General features: G+C 37.5%; 2 protein-coding genes and 1 long non-coding RNA gene across 4 annotated transcripts in view; 2 read left to right on the plus strand and 1 right to left on the minus strand.

The window, feature by feature from the left end:
* LOC138179897 (zinc finger protein pebbled) overlaps nt 1–8,494 on the plus strand; it is a 108,218-nt gene extending 99,724 nt beyond the window's left edge. For both annotated transcript variants that reach the window (XM_069113147.1, XM_069113145.1), the window contains exons 2-4: nt 2,288–2,361; nt 2,562–6,947; nt 7,138–8,494. In XM_069113147.1, coding sequence (XP_068969248.1) covers nt 2,288–2,361; nt 2,562–6,947; nt 7,138–7,704 — 5,027 coding nt within the window. In that variant the 3' untranslated portion in view covers nt 7,705–8,494. The remainder of the gene's footprint in view (nt 1–2,287; nt 2,362–2,561; nt 6,948–7,137) is intronic.
* Nucleotides 8,495–11,174: 2,680 nt separating this feature from the next.
* On the minus strand, nt 11,175–15,566 carry Sirt6 (sirtuin 6). The gene is made up of 7 exons (XM_069113909.1): nt 15,426–15,566; nt 15,157–15,284; nt 13,983–14,101; nt 13,777–13,900; nt 13,500–13,673; nt 13,010–13,133; nt 11,175–12,833 (listed from the first exon to the last, which is right to left on the minus strand). Exons 1-7 carry the CDS (start codon nt 15,489–15,491, stop codon nt 12,345–12,347), a joined length of 1,224 nt encoding a protein of 407 aa, XP_068970010.1. The 5' UTR covers nt 15,492–15,566; the 3' UTR covers nt 11,175–12,344.
* Nucleotides 15,191–15,886, plus strand: LOC138180242 (uncharacterized). Its single transcript, XR_011173238.1, has 3 exons — nt 15,191–15,330; nt 15,435–15,649; nt 15,747–15,886. It is a non-coding gene; the product is annotated as an uncharacterized LOC138180242 (long non-coding RNA).
* Nucleotides 15,887–16,791: the final 905 nt, after the last annotated feature.

The following is a 16,791-nucleotide window of genomic DNA, read 5'->3' on the forward strand; positions in this document are numbered from 1 at the left end:
TAGATACATATTTACGGTAATTACGTTTATGTACTCGTTTTGTAATTACGAATATAATTATGAATAAAACAGAGAATCTTGTTTGAAATATATAGTCTATTTATCTAGCATGCATATACATTCTTGCATATTTCAATTTGCCACAGAACGCATCAACATGATCGCGGTAAAATTACATTTAGGTCTGTGCAAGACGATTAAATGGCAAAGAAGCTCGAATGAATTATTCAATTCGTAGAATTAAAAGCAAAGATTAACTGTATATCGAACACACGTGTTGCAAGATCATTTTGATAGCGTTACACTTTTCTTCTTGAGCGTGTAACGTTGTTACGAGATTTGACATAATGGAAACTTTGAATATTTCATAGATTAAAATAGCGATAATATTGCACTTAAATATTACTCAGATATATAGATAAGAGAACGATAGAAGATCGTTCGGTATTTCTACCAAGCTTTTATCACAGGTTTATTCGTCTTAACTTTTTCTTCATACTCTTTCTGCTTTTTTCACATTCTTCCTTCTCTGTCCAACGAAAACGTATTTCTACGATCGACGATCTCCGCTTATACAACGACGAACGACGAAACTGCACAGGAGAGGAAATATGAGGTTAAAAAACATCTACGAAATCTTCAGTCTTCTCGGCAATGTTAGAGTCGATCTAACGATTGATCGTCGATAACAGAGCAAAGATGTTTCGCCTGTATCGTGTTACGGCTCGAATCGACGACGCACGACGTCGTTGCCGCTCTTAATCTGCTTTCTTGTCGGATGAAAAGAGAACGCTCGAGCGAGATAAAGCCGATCGTACAAGATCACGTTCGTTTGCGCTACTGGAATTTTTATTTTCAAAAGCTCTCGAACGCGCTATTTCCTCATATTTCACCGTTGTTTATTCGTATATCGCAATCGCAGCGTAGTTCTTCCATTTCAGCGTAGTTCTTCCATTCCAGCGTAGTTCTGCATTCGTTCTCTATAAGATTACCGATTGATACTTCGAGACGAGTAGCTCTTAGTTTGTTTCATCCAATGTTTGCTTCTCATCGGTTTCGTTTGCGGTTCCCAGTGAATTTTCATGGTTGCAGATTCATGGATTCGAATTAGGACAAGTCGATTTCGCTGAACAATCGTGATGGTACAAATGATCTGTATCGCAAATAATTACGTGTACACTGATCTCGCTGTTAGGTCATTCGAATTGTTTCGATACGAAGATAAAATTTCTAGTTACGTCAGTCGATATAATAGAACCCTTCAACGTTTCAGGTAACTTAACGATACGCTTCAGACACGTCTAATAATAAAATCCCCGAATGTCGTCGCTTTCAGATATTTCATCGAGTAATAATATCTGAAGTTTATCGATATAACGCAAATCGTAATAAGAGTTCGGAAATAATAATAACTGAATTATCGTCGATTTGTAACAAATCACAAAATCGATAATTTCAAACGACGAGACACTTAGCGACTACGAAATTAATATCTATATGAACGTCATATCGATGTTGTAATATTTTTGTAACGATACTGGACATTATTTTCGACATCATATCGTTCTCGGAAGTTTGCTCCAACGGTAGCCTGCAGAATAGAAAAGACTTAGTAAATAAGGACGATTGTGGTTCAAGTAGCTGATAAGTGTCATCGTAGCAGCCTCGAGGCGTTCTTTGCGGTCGTTCTATCAGCTTCCGGAAGACGCGCGTGGTTCGCGTCCATTTCTATGACGCGATCGTATCGCTCGCTTGCTACAATTTAAAAAATTTACAAACAATAACCCATTATTGAGCCAGATAAAATTACTATCGGTTAGTTACGCGTATAGAACAGCTAAAAATTCTAACCTACTTCCAAGTACAGCGATGATCTTTGTCTCGTAGAAGAAACTTCTCTTATTTGATATATTTTGGAAAATAATCGTATCTAATATAGTTATATTAAAATCGTTATATGAATGAACGATGTGAAAATAATGATAAATCGACGAAGACAAATGTATCATCGACATCTTAAAAGCTAATATCTCGACGGAATTTATTTATTTCGTTTTTTTACGCAGAAAGATTATCACTTCGTAAGCTTAAAAATGTATCGATATCTGATATCAAAGGATTGATACTGTAGTTAGGATAATAAGACAATAGGTTAGGATATATAAGTTCTAAAGAAAATTTGAACAATATAGAAGGGTATAGGCAACGTTGTCTCAACTTTAAATCAAGTATCAAGATATTAATATAGATTGCAATTGTCTTACAGTGATTTTCCTTTATGTTTCAGTTACTGTTAAGAACGGACCCACCCAGGAAAATGAGAACGAAACACCAGCTGATGCTGCATCCTCACCATCTAGTGTAAGTTCAAATTCCATAAAAATAGTCCAGTCGAGTAATACAAGTACCTATCTAACAATCTCTGTTGTCGCCATCTATCACCATAACTTGTCACCTAACGTGTATAGCTATTAATTATCTTTAAATACTCCGCTATATATTATTTTATTTACTACTCGAGAATCAAACTCGTTTAACAGTCTCCGTACTTGTTTCTGCAGGTTGAACTACCAGAAAGCGCACACCCATGTCCAGCATGTTCGACCGTTTTGCCCACCTCCAGGGAGTTAACGAACCACCTACGCGGCCATAATTCGCCTCGCAGCACAGACTGTAGCGGCGAGGATGACTATTGCTGCGGCGTGTGCAATAAGGTGCTGAGCTCTGCGAGTTCCCTCGACAGACATGTGTTGGTGCACTCCGGGGAACGGCCGTTCAAATGCAAGTACTGTGAGATGGCGTTCACCACGAACGGCAATATGAACAGGCATTTGAGGACAGCGCACAGAGGCGCCTCGCCTAACAGCTGTACCGACTCCGAGGGTAGCAGCGACTCGGACAAATCATCCAGGCAACGACATCTCGAGGAATACAACAACAACGAGATCACAAAAAGAAACTCGCCAAATATCGGGGACAGACGAGACGAGGAACAGACCTCGTCGTTAACTGGAAAGAGAAAGTGCCCTAACTATGCGAGCGACAGCGAAACACATAAGAGGCACAAAATTCTTCTAAATAGCTCGAGAAGCGAGATGAAATCGAGACCGGACGACAACCAGAACGTTTACAATTGTCCAGTATGCGGGCGACAGGATTTTGCCACTAGCGCCATCTTAGAAGCACATCTGGAACGAAGTCATCCGGAATTCCCAGCGAAATGCGACACGTGCAACTTGTCGTTCAAAAACCACAGAGTACTAAATCTGCATCGGTTCATGATACATTTCGCGGAACATTCGATGGGAAATACCGCAAGAAATCTGAGAAACTCGATAGTAGGTTTCAACGATTTAACGTTCGTTGATTTCTCGTCCGATAAGTTCCCAGCAATAGCGAGAGCTGTCTGCGAACAATCGCTTCACCGGCCAGCTTCTGGCGAGGTAGCCAAATTCCAATGCTCCAAATGTCTGCGAGCATTTCCTTGTAGATCCGCGTTGGACGCTCACGAAACTGACTGCGGCACGATGAATTTGCAAAGCAGAACAACCGACGATAGCCAATCGAGAAGAGACGATTTCTTCGCTGGCTTAGATCTTCAAAACAAGGCTGCTTTGAGGGAAGCGAAGGAAGGCAAAGATCTTGCCGATATCCAGAGTATCATATCTGTCACCTCTGGACCTATCTTACAGAATTTTCGATCAGACACCAGCACACCCGAGAACAACATCAAATTTAATGCCAGTGTAAACTCTTCTGGTAGTTCAAGTACATATTGCGCAGAGTACCACGAGGAGGAAGCTCAAGACGCGTTTTCTGCAGAGTTCAGAAAAATGAAATTGAAAGGGGAGTTCCCTTGCAGGCTCTGTTCCTCGATATTTCCTAATCTAAGAGCCCTAAAAGGTCACAATAGGGCGCACATGGGCGTGGGACCTGGCATGCCATATCCTTGTAATATGTGCCCTTATACCAGCACTGATAAAGCGACTCTGGTGAGGCATCTGAGGTCTCACAATGGCGACAGACCTTACGAATGCTCTCTCTGCAATTACGCTTTCACAACTAAAGCAAATTGTGAGCGCCATGTACGAAACCGACATGGAAAATTGACAAGAGAAGACATTAAGAGCGTTCTCATCTATCATCCAAATGAAGATTCTACAAACGAGAACGTGGAACGTGGAAACTCACCCAGAGTTTTAAAGGATGAAGTGAGGAAGAGCCTGGTATATCCGCAAGAACGCGAAGATCTTCACCACCAGGCGCAAATACATTATCCTCCGGTTTCTATGGAGGTAAGAGGTGAGATCAGAATAATAGAAGAGGCGAAGCTGCAAAATTCCTCGATGTCGATATACAGCACTAGCCACTTTGAAAAAAATGATGCGTTTTCAAGGCATGGTCAGCCTTTGGAGCTGATCCAAAGGAACTCCGAGGAGACAAAACCTGGTCAAGATGCCAAATCGGATTATTCGAAGTTGGACGACGATTTGGAGTCGAGGTCGTCCGAGGGTAGCGTATCTCTAGTCACAGAAACCAAAACAGATTCGCACCAAAGAATACAAGCTAGTCCTATGAATTTAAAGAAAGGTCTCAACATATCGGAAAACATAGGCGAAGACGGTCCGTTGGACCTTTCCATGGACGTACTGGATCTCAGCAAGAAGTCGAAGGAGAAGGAGGATGATACCTTCGCCGCGGCTCACGAACAATTTGGAAAAAACCAAAAAGATTTGTACAGTGCTACCAGTCAATTATTGTTGACCGAGGCTTTGTTGAAGGCTGGCCAGGGTAGCTCTCAACCTACATCTCTGGAAGCTCTGTATGCTAACGCAATTTACAGAAACTTCAGTACATTCCCTGGTAGCGTAGGAGCTGGAATATTGCCACCGTACATGTTCAATCCTCATGTCTTTGGCCAGGATTTCTCTATGAAGGAAAGATTACAAAAGGAATTGGTCAGAGGTCTACAGCTGACAAGTGGAGGTACTTTGGTGGAGCCACCCATAGGTAGCGCGGGATTTACCACCTTTTCTCAAAATAGAGACATGAATTCCCAGTCTCATTCAACAACCGACCAAAGTGAATATGCCAAATTAATATCTTCTAAGATGGCCAACAAGAGTCTAACAACCCGCGATAAATCAGACAATCTGCCCTCGTCCAATTCTGTGAAGATGGTGATCAAAAATGGAGTCCTGATGCCTAAACAGAAGCAACGAAGGTACAGAACTGAGAGGCCTTTTACCTGTGAACATTGCTCAGCGAGATTTACCTTGAGGAGCAATATGGAAAGGCACATTAAACAACAACATCCTCAGCACTGGAGCCAGCGACCCAGAGGAGGTCACTCGACAAGGGGAAGACCACCTTCCAGCCATCCTACGCTGATTCAAAACCTTGGACAGGCAACTTCTCAAGGCAGTCAATCGTACAACAACATCCTGCCAAAAGTGGAACAGTCAACGAATCCGGAATTTACGAGGCATTCTATCTCCGACCATGTGAAGTACGCTATCCTGGCACAGCAATTAAAGGCAAACAAAATGGAAGACAACGACTCTGAAGAAGAGCTGGTCATAGACGAAGGGCCACAGGAGAAAGAAAATCAAGAATCTCAGGGTCAAAAGGAGAAGAGTCTGTTGAGAGGACAATTGGAAGCTACAGAATCTACGAAAGAAATTGTAGTGAAAGAAGAAGCCATGGAATGTTTAGACGATGGCCCAAACGAGACAAATATTGAGCTGGAGAAGAACGAACAAACTGTTACAGAACAACAGAAAAAATCTGACACGGAGAAGGCTACTGTGACGGAAAATTCAGTTGAAAAGAATCCTGACAGAGTGATCAAAACAGAATCAGTTGGTATGAACAGTGAGAAGATGGAGGATGGAGCACCTGATCTCGCTAGCGTGTCAGAACTGTTAGACAATGCCTCCCAACAATACCAACAATTTCAACCCCAGTATTTAAGCGATGAAGAAGGTCTAGTAGCATCGAACAGTGATTGCAATAATTCTGGCAGTGATGAGAAATCCGACTCTGTAAATTCATCACATTCGACGAACGCGTCAAAGAAAAAGAAGAAAAAGAAGAAAAAAAAGAAGAAATCAGCATATTCAATGGCCCCGAACAGAGTAATCTGTCCATACTGTGAACGACCGTTTCCATGGACCTCGTCTCTCAGACGACATATTTTGACGCATACTGGACAGAAACCTTATCAATGCGTTCACTGTTCGTTGCTATTCACAACGAAATCCAACTGCGACCGTCATTTGCTCCGAAAACATAAAGCAAATCCGAACAAGATGCGTAGAGTCAGAAACTCTTCTTCTCCAGATTCTCAAGCGGTCATCAACAATAGTAACTCGTTCTCCATGAGGAACGTTCCTGAAAGACCCTACAAGTGCAATCAGTGTCCCAGCTCAACATTTTCAACGTTGGGTAACCTAAAGAAACATCGTTCCACTAAACACGCTCGGAAGATGAAGACCAGATCGGACACTCCATCCAGTGAACCTCAAACCAGTCCACAGGAGTGTCCAAAGCCGAATAACGAACAAACTGATTATGATAGTCAGTCTTCGAGCGTGTCTGAAGGGATAGAAACTTCTTCGATGCCAGGACTTACCAAATCGAATTCTAACGCTTCACAATTGGCCAACGAAACAGCTAGGTCAAGGAGACCTTCACCGAGATCATCACCTGGGCCCAGTGATGTGCCTTTTAAGTGCCACTTGTGCGATTGTGGTTTCGCAGAACGACACGACTGCCTCGAACACATCAAAATGAACCACAAAAAATCCTACGAAATGTTAGTGGCGAAAGGGGCACTGGACATGGACATCGACGCGGTTGAAGACCAGCAACAACCGCCGCCTCAACATCATACCAGCGACGGTGAAGAAAAACGGGGACGTTTCCCAGACTATAGTAACAGGAAGGTAAGAACGTCTACCTTTTTAAGAAAGACTTATACAGATCGTAAATAAGTTGTGAATATCATTCGTAGATAGAACTACTTTACCTAAGATCAAGTCTATCTATGGTTAACTTACGCTCTGTATATCTAGTCTATTTCAAGTAGTGTTACTTTGTAACAGATGACTGATTAACCAAACTTATAACTTCCAGGTTGTATGTGCATTCTGTATGAGGCGGTTCTGGTCTGCAGAGGATCTCCGGCGCCATATGAGAACACACACCGGAGAACGACCTTTCTCCTGCGACATATGCTGCAGAAGATTCACCTTGAAACATAGTATGCTGCGGCACAGAAAGAAGCACGAGTCCATTGATTCTACCATGTATGTTGGTACAAGCGGAGATGAAGAAAATTCACCTGCACAGCCACCTACGATCACACCACGAAGTCAACAGCAGCAACAAATTCTGGTGACAGCCAACAACGGAAATTCCCGTATTCAAGATAGAATCTCTTTACCAACTGTTACTCCAGTCGCGACCGGTGACGCAGCCCCAAGTGGATTAATAAGATTCAATCCATACGAGAAATTAACCACTCTGACAGGAAAATTGGCCAGTATTCCATCAAACGCAAATCCAGATGCAGAGAGCACGGATAATGATTTGATCTCGAACCTGCTGGGAATAAGAGACAAGAGTTTCATCGACAGAGTACTACAGGCATCCGCTGATGACGCCGCTAAGCTATTAGGAGTAAAGCGTAGCCATGAGTGAAGTAGAATCAGCTGTTGCTTTTTTTTGGACATTTCACGATCGTGCCTTAGGTTCCTCCCCTATTTACGTGTATGAAAGTCAATCGATAAGTTGATGTTTGTATAATAGAAATAGTGTAAGTAGGTACTTACTTGAGAAACAAAAGTGTGCATGCGTGTTAATAAGTATGATAAATTGATAAATATTGTTAAAAATTGAGTTTTGATTTTCTTTTAGCCCTTTTTTATTGTTATTTACTTGATAGTTAATTTAATTAACAAAAATTTGTTGAAAAAATGAAGAGATACAACAATATATCAGTGTTTTTTATATAGCAATACTTATTGTAGTAATTCATTTTTGCGTGACTGAAAAAGAAATGTAGTCATTTCTTATATATCTATATGTTACAATTCACTTGAATCATTGATGATTTCATAAGATTCATAAATAATTCGAGTGAATTGGACATCTTTTCAAATAAACGCACTCTCCATTATTGGTTATTTTTATTGAACATCAGACTGACTGTTTAAAATATCATCTTACAATATTCACCGTGTTCCCGAAGAAGAAATTTAACAAATACAAGACCTTTTATCTTAATTTCACACACTTTTATAATTTGACGTTGGTAAGTTTCTTCTTCCTTTAACAAACATGAATCGTTTGATGATATTTTGAAACTATAATAGACGTCATTGATGTCAATAAAAATATACATTACAAATTACATGAAATTAAATCTATGATTATATTGTGGCTGAATTTCGATAATTTTTAATAGCATAATTAAGATTAATATTTCAATAAAATTTCATCAAATTGTCATGCTTTGTTCGAGTCAAGAGAAATGTTTACGAGCAATGCCAGCGATCGCAAAATCGTTTTTTCTTCGTCAATTAAGTACCTACTTTCCTCTTTTCTATCTTCTCTTTCTTCTAATCTCTCGCGCCCACACGAAACATGGGCTAAAATATTTCCGCGTATCTCTCTCTATTATGTACATATTATAACCACAAATACGTGTGAATCACACGTTTCTAATAAGCTTACACGTTTCTCTAAGAGCTAGCGTTGTACATTAAAAGGGCATGATTAAGCTTTGTCAATACAAAGTCGTGTCAAAACAAAAGATTTATGCCCTTGATCAGGAATGGAACAAGAGAACGTCACGGAGCATATATTTAATCGGTGACTTTCTCCTCATTAATCGAGCGAGCCGTACTAAAGCCCAAAGATACATTTTACACAACGAATTAAGTTAGCCATATAATACGTACTTCTATTTATTGTTTGTCACGTACCTAAAACCGAGACTCACTAAGTGGAAAGTTTTCCTTGACAGCGATGTACTTGTTTTTTGCTGAAGAAAAAGGTGTCTCGAAACGCGAATCGAAAACTGAGACAACCGAAAGAGATTGAAAAGTCACGTTCGATTTATTGATTTATTGAGTCCGGACCGCGAAGCTCAGTCGGTAAGATAGCATACGTTCTTCTCGGTAGACGTCATGCAAGTTGAAGAACGCGATTCAATAATATGCAAGTAGAGCAATATAGAAAAGAAAGTTTATCGTATATAATTATATAAATAAATATATATATATATATATGTAATATCGATTTCTATTCCGTCGAATGATTACTGTACATAGATAGTCTAACTAAAAATTTCGGTAGGTCTATGTTCCACGTCGTATCGTGCATAGTTCTCGTTCATTCGAGTCCCCTAGGAACCGAGAGAACAATATTTAAAAAAAAAATACAATTATACCAAATAGTCGGCTTCGATTCTGATGTCGGTTATCGGCCTTCTCGGTGGACGCCAGAAATACAAGTCGAACCAATCGATAAAACATTTGTATCTTCTAATCGTATTACTTCTTTCCTTCTTCCTCTCCTATTTTCTTTCCGCGGTGTTCTGCTTCTGATATAATTTTCCATTCTTGCCTTTTGTCATTCATTATATGATCTCTTTTGTGCGACACGAATACATTCCATTATATATAGCAGGTTTATACTTCTTTTTCGTCTTCTTACTCTTCCTTTCTTATCAATCTTCACTTTTATCTCTTTCTCTTTCCCTTTTTAAAGCTCACCGTATTTATCCTCCTTTAGCGAGAAAGGCTGCTTGCGAATCGATGTCTGCGCTCGTCGAAAGTCGACCGTTTGTAAACTTATTCGGGGTGTTTTCCGTTTCCTTTCAAGTTCCGTCAATAGCACTTAAATTCTTCCACACATATGTTACATATATGTACTGCGTGAAACGTGTATAGTTTGAAAATTTTATTCCGTAAATTATAGATTTCGATGGAAAAATCTTAAGATCCATCGATAATTTCGTTCGCGCAGTACATGTATAAAAAAGAAGACTTCTCTGCTTTGACTATTGATACGTAGCAACTAATGACATGTCGAATTTCGAGGTATCCCCTATTCGATTAAATATAAATGGGATAACCGCTATGCTAATATTAAGGTTAAGGATGTCAACGGTTACGATTTAAACATATATCCGTATATACATACGGATATCTAAACTACAAATGTGTAAATATAGAGATAAGAAAAATGTTAATATCTATGCTCGAAGCATAAATTATCGATAAAAGAATCTGTGAAAGCTTGTATAATTATTACAATAATGTATATTTATTACAAAATATCGGAATATTTTTTTTATTAATATTATGAAAATCAAAACGTAACGTTAGCTTTTGTGCTTTGTAGTCACGGAAAACAGCCCTAGTAATTTCACTCTGAATCGGTGTTTCTTTGTTAATATAAGAAAAATCTTTTAATACATTCAAAGATATAATATAAAACAATTCTTCAAAAAGAATTATTATCTGTTAATTTTAATTTTATTTTATGTAATGTTATTGACGAAACGATTTGCATCGTTAATGTTTTTGAACATGCGGTTTCACGTAATCTCATGTATGTATATGAATTCAATATTATTTGAAAAATATTTGAAACAATAAAAAAGAGAAACGCTAGTGCAAAAAAGGACTAGTTGAGGTAAAAAAAAACGGGAGACGCTGTTTCAGATCTCAAAAATATTTCCACGTCGATGTAGCGCAGCGCAACGTGACGGTGAAGTCTACGCAAAAAAAAAAAAAATATAAAATATGTAAACGAAAAAGATCTATTTATTAAAGAGGCGAAATGTATTTAAATCTTTGGAGTGATGTTTTTTCTTAATTCGTTTAAAAAGAATTATGCTATAAAGTAATTATTGTAGCGCACGTGTAAGTACATGATTATCTTGTATCCTTGTTTAAACTTTGCTTATGAATAAGAATATACCATATCAAGATGAAAAATTAAACATTCCCTTTTCCTTATTTTAATTCCCAAATTATCAAAAATAGAATAGGAAATAGTGATCATACAAAAATCCCTTTCCACAATTTTATTTCCCGTCGAATGCTATAATATTTCACTAATAGTAACGTCCAGTAAATAATATCAATTAAAGTAATAAATTATTAGGAGCAACCAAGCATATATATCACTATTTACATATAAATATTACACATTTCACTAATCTGCGTTCTACTATAAAACGCTATCGACAAAATAGCGTCGAATGCCGATATAAGAAAGACTCGCTTGCATTTCCATACTTTATTTCTCTCTCTCTTTCTCTCTCTCTCTTTCTTTCAAATTTTTGCACTTCCGCTTCTAAACTCGCTCGGGAGACATATTGTCGAGGGAGTAACATTCGCGGTCCCATTATCCGTTTCATCCTTTACCTACAAAACGCTTTTAGTCGTTCTATCACGATTATACAAACGTATGTGCGTTTAACAAGAGACACTTAACTATTAGATTCGATCAAACAACACCGAGGCTCGTATGGAGCTTTCTATTAAAAGATTTCAATCTTAAACGTTCAAAGTAGCAACGAGTATTTACTATTATTCCGGTGCAATTTTAAAACATCTGCGGATCTTCCGATAATCGCTTCGTGTATGGAAGATTTTTTTGGTCATGTTTCTTTTCATTTTCTGTGGAAAACACGAACAGTATTATACCCATAATATATATAGATATACGAATTAAACGCACTTGAACGTAACACGTTATAGCTGCGCTCTTTACGATCATTTCAAGATCCGTTTGAAGAAAGATCATCTCATGATCGACGCTGTACTACAAAATCTCTGTTCAACACCTTACAAACGATTCTAAATAAATCATCTTACGTACTTAACATTTAATGTATCGTAATGGAGAAAAACATGGTGTGCATGCATATACGTGTATGTCAGTAGAGTATGATACACATTAGATCACTTGGAAAAACTCTTGATTTTCTCTGATTAAGAAGAGAACTACTAGTAATGAAAAAGCGGACAGAACATGGAAGCGATTACGAAAGTACTACTACACATATTTACACGTATTGCAGCGCTTTCTGATTTGACGATAAAAGCGGTTTACCGGTTAATAAACTTATACTTTTACTTTTTTCTTACTTTTTTTTTGTTTTCTTTTGTCGTTTTCGTATAAACAAATCAATAGCACTTTTTTTTTAGGCATTCTTCACATACAGATAACATCCATTCTATATGCACTCGTAAATAAATTTAACAAAGACTGAAGATTAATAGGAGTATTAGGTCGCTGGATCACCACCTGCTTAAATCATGCTACAGTATGTCGTTCACTTCCAACCCAGGATCTGGCTGAGTCATGTTGTTCGCGGTGAAGTCGAACTGTTCTATGTCTTTCATCTCGTCCTCGATTTTCACCGCGTTATTGCTTATATCCTCCGGAACTACCGCGTTGTTGCAAACCTGATTCGCTGTGTTCATCGTATCCTCTGCTTTTATATCCTGTTTCATCATGAACGCTTGCTTCTTCGTTTTCGTCTCTCGTTTCGTATCAGTTCTTTCCCGCTCGTACATGAAGGTCTTCCGTTTCCTTCTCATCGGTTTGCACACCTTTTTGTACAACACGTTCATTTCTTTTATTCTGCTCGTTGGTATCGTCCAGTCCATTTCTTTGGACGTTGTGTCAGAATTACGTGTAGGATCCATTGTACTTTCGTACTCGGGTATCTCTAGTCCTAACTTTTTCATAACGCTGATCATTATTTCGTCAACATTGCCATTGATAATTAAGTCTGCCTTTTTGTCCTAAAATAATATTCTTTGTTTTTTTAATCATGTTAACTTTTTACTCAAACGAGTATACTGACCACAGTATGCTATAGTAATTTACACAAATATATCCTTACATTAGCAACGGGTTAATTATTCAAAGTTTAGAGTAAAGACTTTGTTAGTAGTTTAGAGATAAAAAGTTGTCTTACATGTTTTGTGGATTGTAGATTACATATAACAAGACGTCCTCCGTATTTTTTGGTGTACAGAGGTAAATTACCGCTCGGGATAATTTGAAGTGTCGTCCCAAGACATATACTTAAATCCGCGACACTGTAAACGTATATACTTTTATTAAATACTTTTTTCCACAATAGCATTATCAAACAAAATAATTGTCGTAAATAATTGTTAACTAAAACCTGAGATATCAATATAGGATTTTTCAGATCAACGAATCGTTTTTCCAAATCTTTTTAATACATCAACAACTGTTAGGCAATCTTCTTTTTATCTGTTCGCAAAAAATACCAAATTTTTCACATTAAATTATATTACAAAGTACGTTCACTTTATTACAATATTCTTATCGCCTGTTTAAAAACTTTTGCACAGTGCCTCGAGATTTATCTCTGTGATATGTCGCAATATAAAAAAAATTAATATCTTTTATTTCATTAGAGGACTTTGCCGATTTACCTAGAGTGTAAGTCAGATAAAGATAGATCACTGTCTGGCAAGTTGTGTTCCCAATCGAGGATGGTGTCGTGCATACGTCCACGGCACGGACGACCACCAATTTGCTCAGATCTACATACAGTGTCCAGGGACTTTTTTCCTACGCTTTTAGTTGCAAAATTCCGAATAAATTGCCTAGATGAACATGATGATTTGTTAATACAAATGAAAGAAATAAAATATAATATTTTGCAAATTTGTAATTGTACAATGTAATTTTTGGGAAAAGAATACCAACCTTCCACATTTATCACATTGTTCGGTAAACATATTTCCATGCAATTCTGCAAGGTACTGTCTCTGTACGCCTGATCGAAGATGCAAGCCATCAATATTTTGACTTATAATAAATTTAACTTTTTCTGGAGGAGAAATAATATTGATCAGAAATTTTCTATGAAATGAAAGTATATAATTGTTCTGTATTATCATAATTGTACTCACTAGCATCTACTAATTTTTTCAATGCCATATGTGTTTTTGTAGGAATTGCTTCGTCAAAAGAAATGTTCATTGTAGGTTTTAAACCTTTCTGCTCTAATGTCCATACTCCGTTTGTACCTCTAAGAAACCATATACATAGTACATGGAAATCATTAGAATATATATATATATATCTATATGAGTCTCGCAAAAGCCAAACTGATCAACTTTATTTTTTGTCAATTTTTCAATTTCATAATCTAAGTAGATTATTAATCATTTTTCAAAAAATAGATGACCTATTTTCACAAGTTAATTTATCAGAGAGATAATATGGTAATAACAATAAATTCTAAAATATATATTAAAAGACAATGTTGTATCATCATCTCCTCCTACTTTCCAATTTATGGAGTTAATTAGTAGGGCTTGTGTGTGACTCATATATGAAATATAACATAAAAAGAAACAAAACATAGTAGATATATATAAAATAAAAAATATAATTGAACGTTAATTTCAATTAAATTATTATTTATCATAAAATTCATAATTTTTTACTTATGATAAAAAAGATAATGTATTTAAAATATAAAAAATGGCATATGTTATGTGTGTGTGTACATATATATAACATATGTGTACGTGTGTGTGTAACATGTTACATATGTGTGTTACATATAACACACACGCACGCACGCACACACACACACACACACACACACACAACATAAAGTAATATAATTACATTACGTACTATATATAGGATAAAAAAATAATTATTTATTTAAAAAATTAATTCATAACTTTTTCGCAAAATAAAAAAAAGATAATTATTAGAATTTTTAGCTATCATTCTATCTCTGCATTTATTTCGGGAAGCTTGAGTTAATTCGATGGTTTCTGCTCGATTTCATAAGTTAATCAGCGTTTTGGGATAGATCACGGTGAGGCATTGTCGCACGCAACAATGGTGGACGCGTCGATTCGAAAGGAAATATTTCGGGCTGTTTCTTCGCCGCTTCCGTTATTCCCGCTCGATTAATTTAAAAGAATTGGCCCAGTGGCGCTTTCGAACGCATAAGCAGAGAATCGGAATTACGGGAGAGCCGATCGGGAGCTGCTCGGGGAGAGGGGATGAAAGTAGTTAGAAGTAGGGTGGGGATTCGAGCGAAAAATTACAAATGATAATCACCGAAAATCCGGAATGCCCGCAGCAGTGCTGATGCCGGCGCCGGTGTGAACGACTACGTGCCGTGCCGCCTGTATCCAATCGGCTAGAAGGCCGCACTTCAGTCGCAACGCCTCAACGCTGTCGTATCTCTATAAAAAAAGGAAGGAAAGAGAAGGAAATAAAAAAAAGGCGATAGTTAAGTTTTCACACATCGGGTGGGCGAACGATTGGAAATCGTCGCGGATGGCCGACTCCCGCCAAACGGGCGATGGTGAATAAACGGTTTTTACCTCTTCCAGGCCCAGCACTCCTTTGTTTTCGTACTGCGAGAGACCGTCCGCGTAGCTGCATGACATTTTTGCTCGCGCGTTATCGCTCAACAAATTATTCGACTCCGAAAACCCTCGACTACGACGCTAACAATGGCTCGATCGTGTTTTTTATTAGACGAAAACTGGCATTTCGTGCACGATATCAACGGTTTCCCATGTGTCGGACGACACGTAAACAATTTGTAAGTTAATGACCGCGTGCTGTTATGTTTATACGCTACGAATGACGATAAGTGATAGGAAACTCGAGATCCACCGAGAACGCATTCTGTTTTATAGACTGCACTGCATGCAATGAAATGGCACTTGAACAGAAAGAAGATAATAAACGTGCAACGCATGCGCAGGATGCGCCCCAGGGAGAGGTGGCTATAGCGCTGCAGACGCTTGAGTTTCTCGCGTCCATTCAATTCATGCCGCCGACAATCAGTGCCATCTACAGCTACTCTTTGCGACTAAAATTCGTTCGCGGTAATATTTGAAACAATTAGTTGTTTAGTTGAAGAACTGTAAAGTGCGATATAAAGCGCGCGTTTTCGTTCTTCTTACCGCTTTCCTCTTTCTATCGATTCGCCCTGTAAAGTTTCCAGCGCTACTTTGTATCTGTGCTTTCGCTCAGCATTTGACGTTTAAAGTATTTTGACATGAATTTTGTAATATTGGTACGATCCCCTATGATTTCACAAATTTTTCTATATAAATAAATTCTTATATTCTACTTAGTCTTAGATATCTTAGTCAGATATCGTTGTGTAAAGTGAAATAAGTTAATATGTTTAAATAAAATAATAAGAGAAAGTGCCATTTTGAATATTTAGAAGTTGGACATTGAAAGTCTGGCACCCTTGGTCATTACAATTTGCACAAAATTAATAAGAGGACTTTGATATGTCGAAGTTGAATGAAATATTATATCATAATTCATTCTTTTAACAATACTACTTAAAAAGATTTTAAGTCTAAAACAAATGACACGGTATACTCTTTCATGTTATCCAGTTTATTCATAAATCTGTAAAGATACAAAAATAATTGATCGATTAAAAAATTTTATGAAATCTCATGCATTATTTGTATTATTTATCTTAACTAAATACACGTGAAATAATATACGTGTATTTAAATACAACAGGTCACAAAAATATTCGGATACTTACCAGAGACAATTTTTATAAATACATTATATGCATTCTATGAAACTTTTTGAAATTTCATTAGCACTATAGTGAGACATAACTATCGTGAATATAATAGTAAAATTTGAAATTCGAAAGTGTACATAGAGGCTACAGCACATTTACTGCAAGTATACGTTTAGTAAAAC

The sequence above is a fragment of the Bombus flavifrons genome, chromosome 5 (assembly GCF_040668555.2).
Source record: "Bombus flavifrons isolate JBK064 chromosome 5, iyBomFlav1_principal, whole genome shotgun sequence".
NCBI lineage: Eukaryota > Metazoa > Arthropoda > Insecta > Hymenoptera > Apidae > Bombus > Bombus flavifrons.

Bases quoted from the DNA above. Each gene is read 5' to 3' on its own strand.
- Sirt6 (XM_069113909.1), bottom strand. From the start codon at position 15,491: ATGTCATGCAGCTACGCGGACGGTCTCTCGCAGTACGAAAACAAAGGA. The intron at 13,134-13,499 runs GTAAATCGGCAA...ATACGTTTACAG, and splicing joins TTATCTGACTTACACTCTAG to TGTCGCGGATTTAAGTATAT. The intron at 12,834-13,009 runs GTAAGACAACTT...ATATTATTTTAG, and splicing joins ATCTACAATCCACAAAACAT to GACAAAAAGGCAGACTTAAT.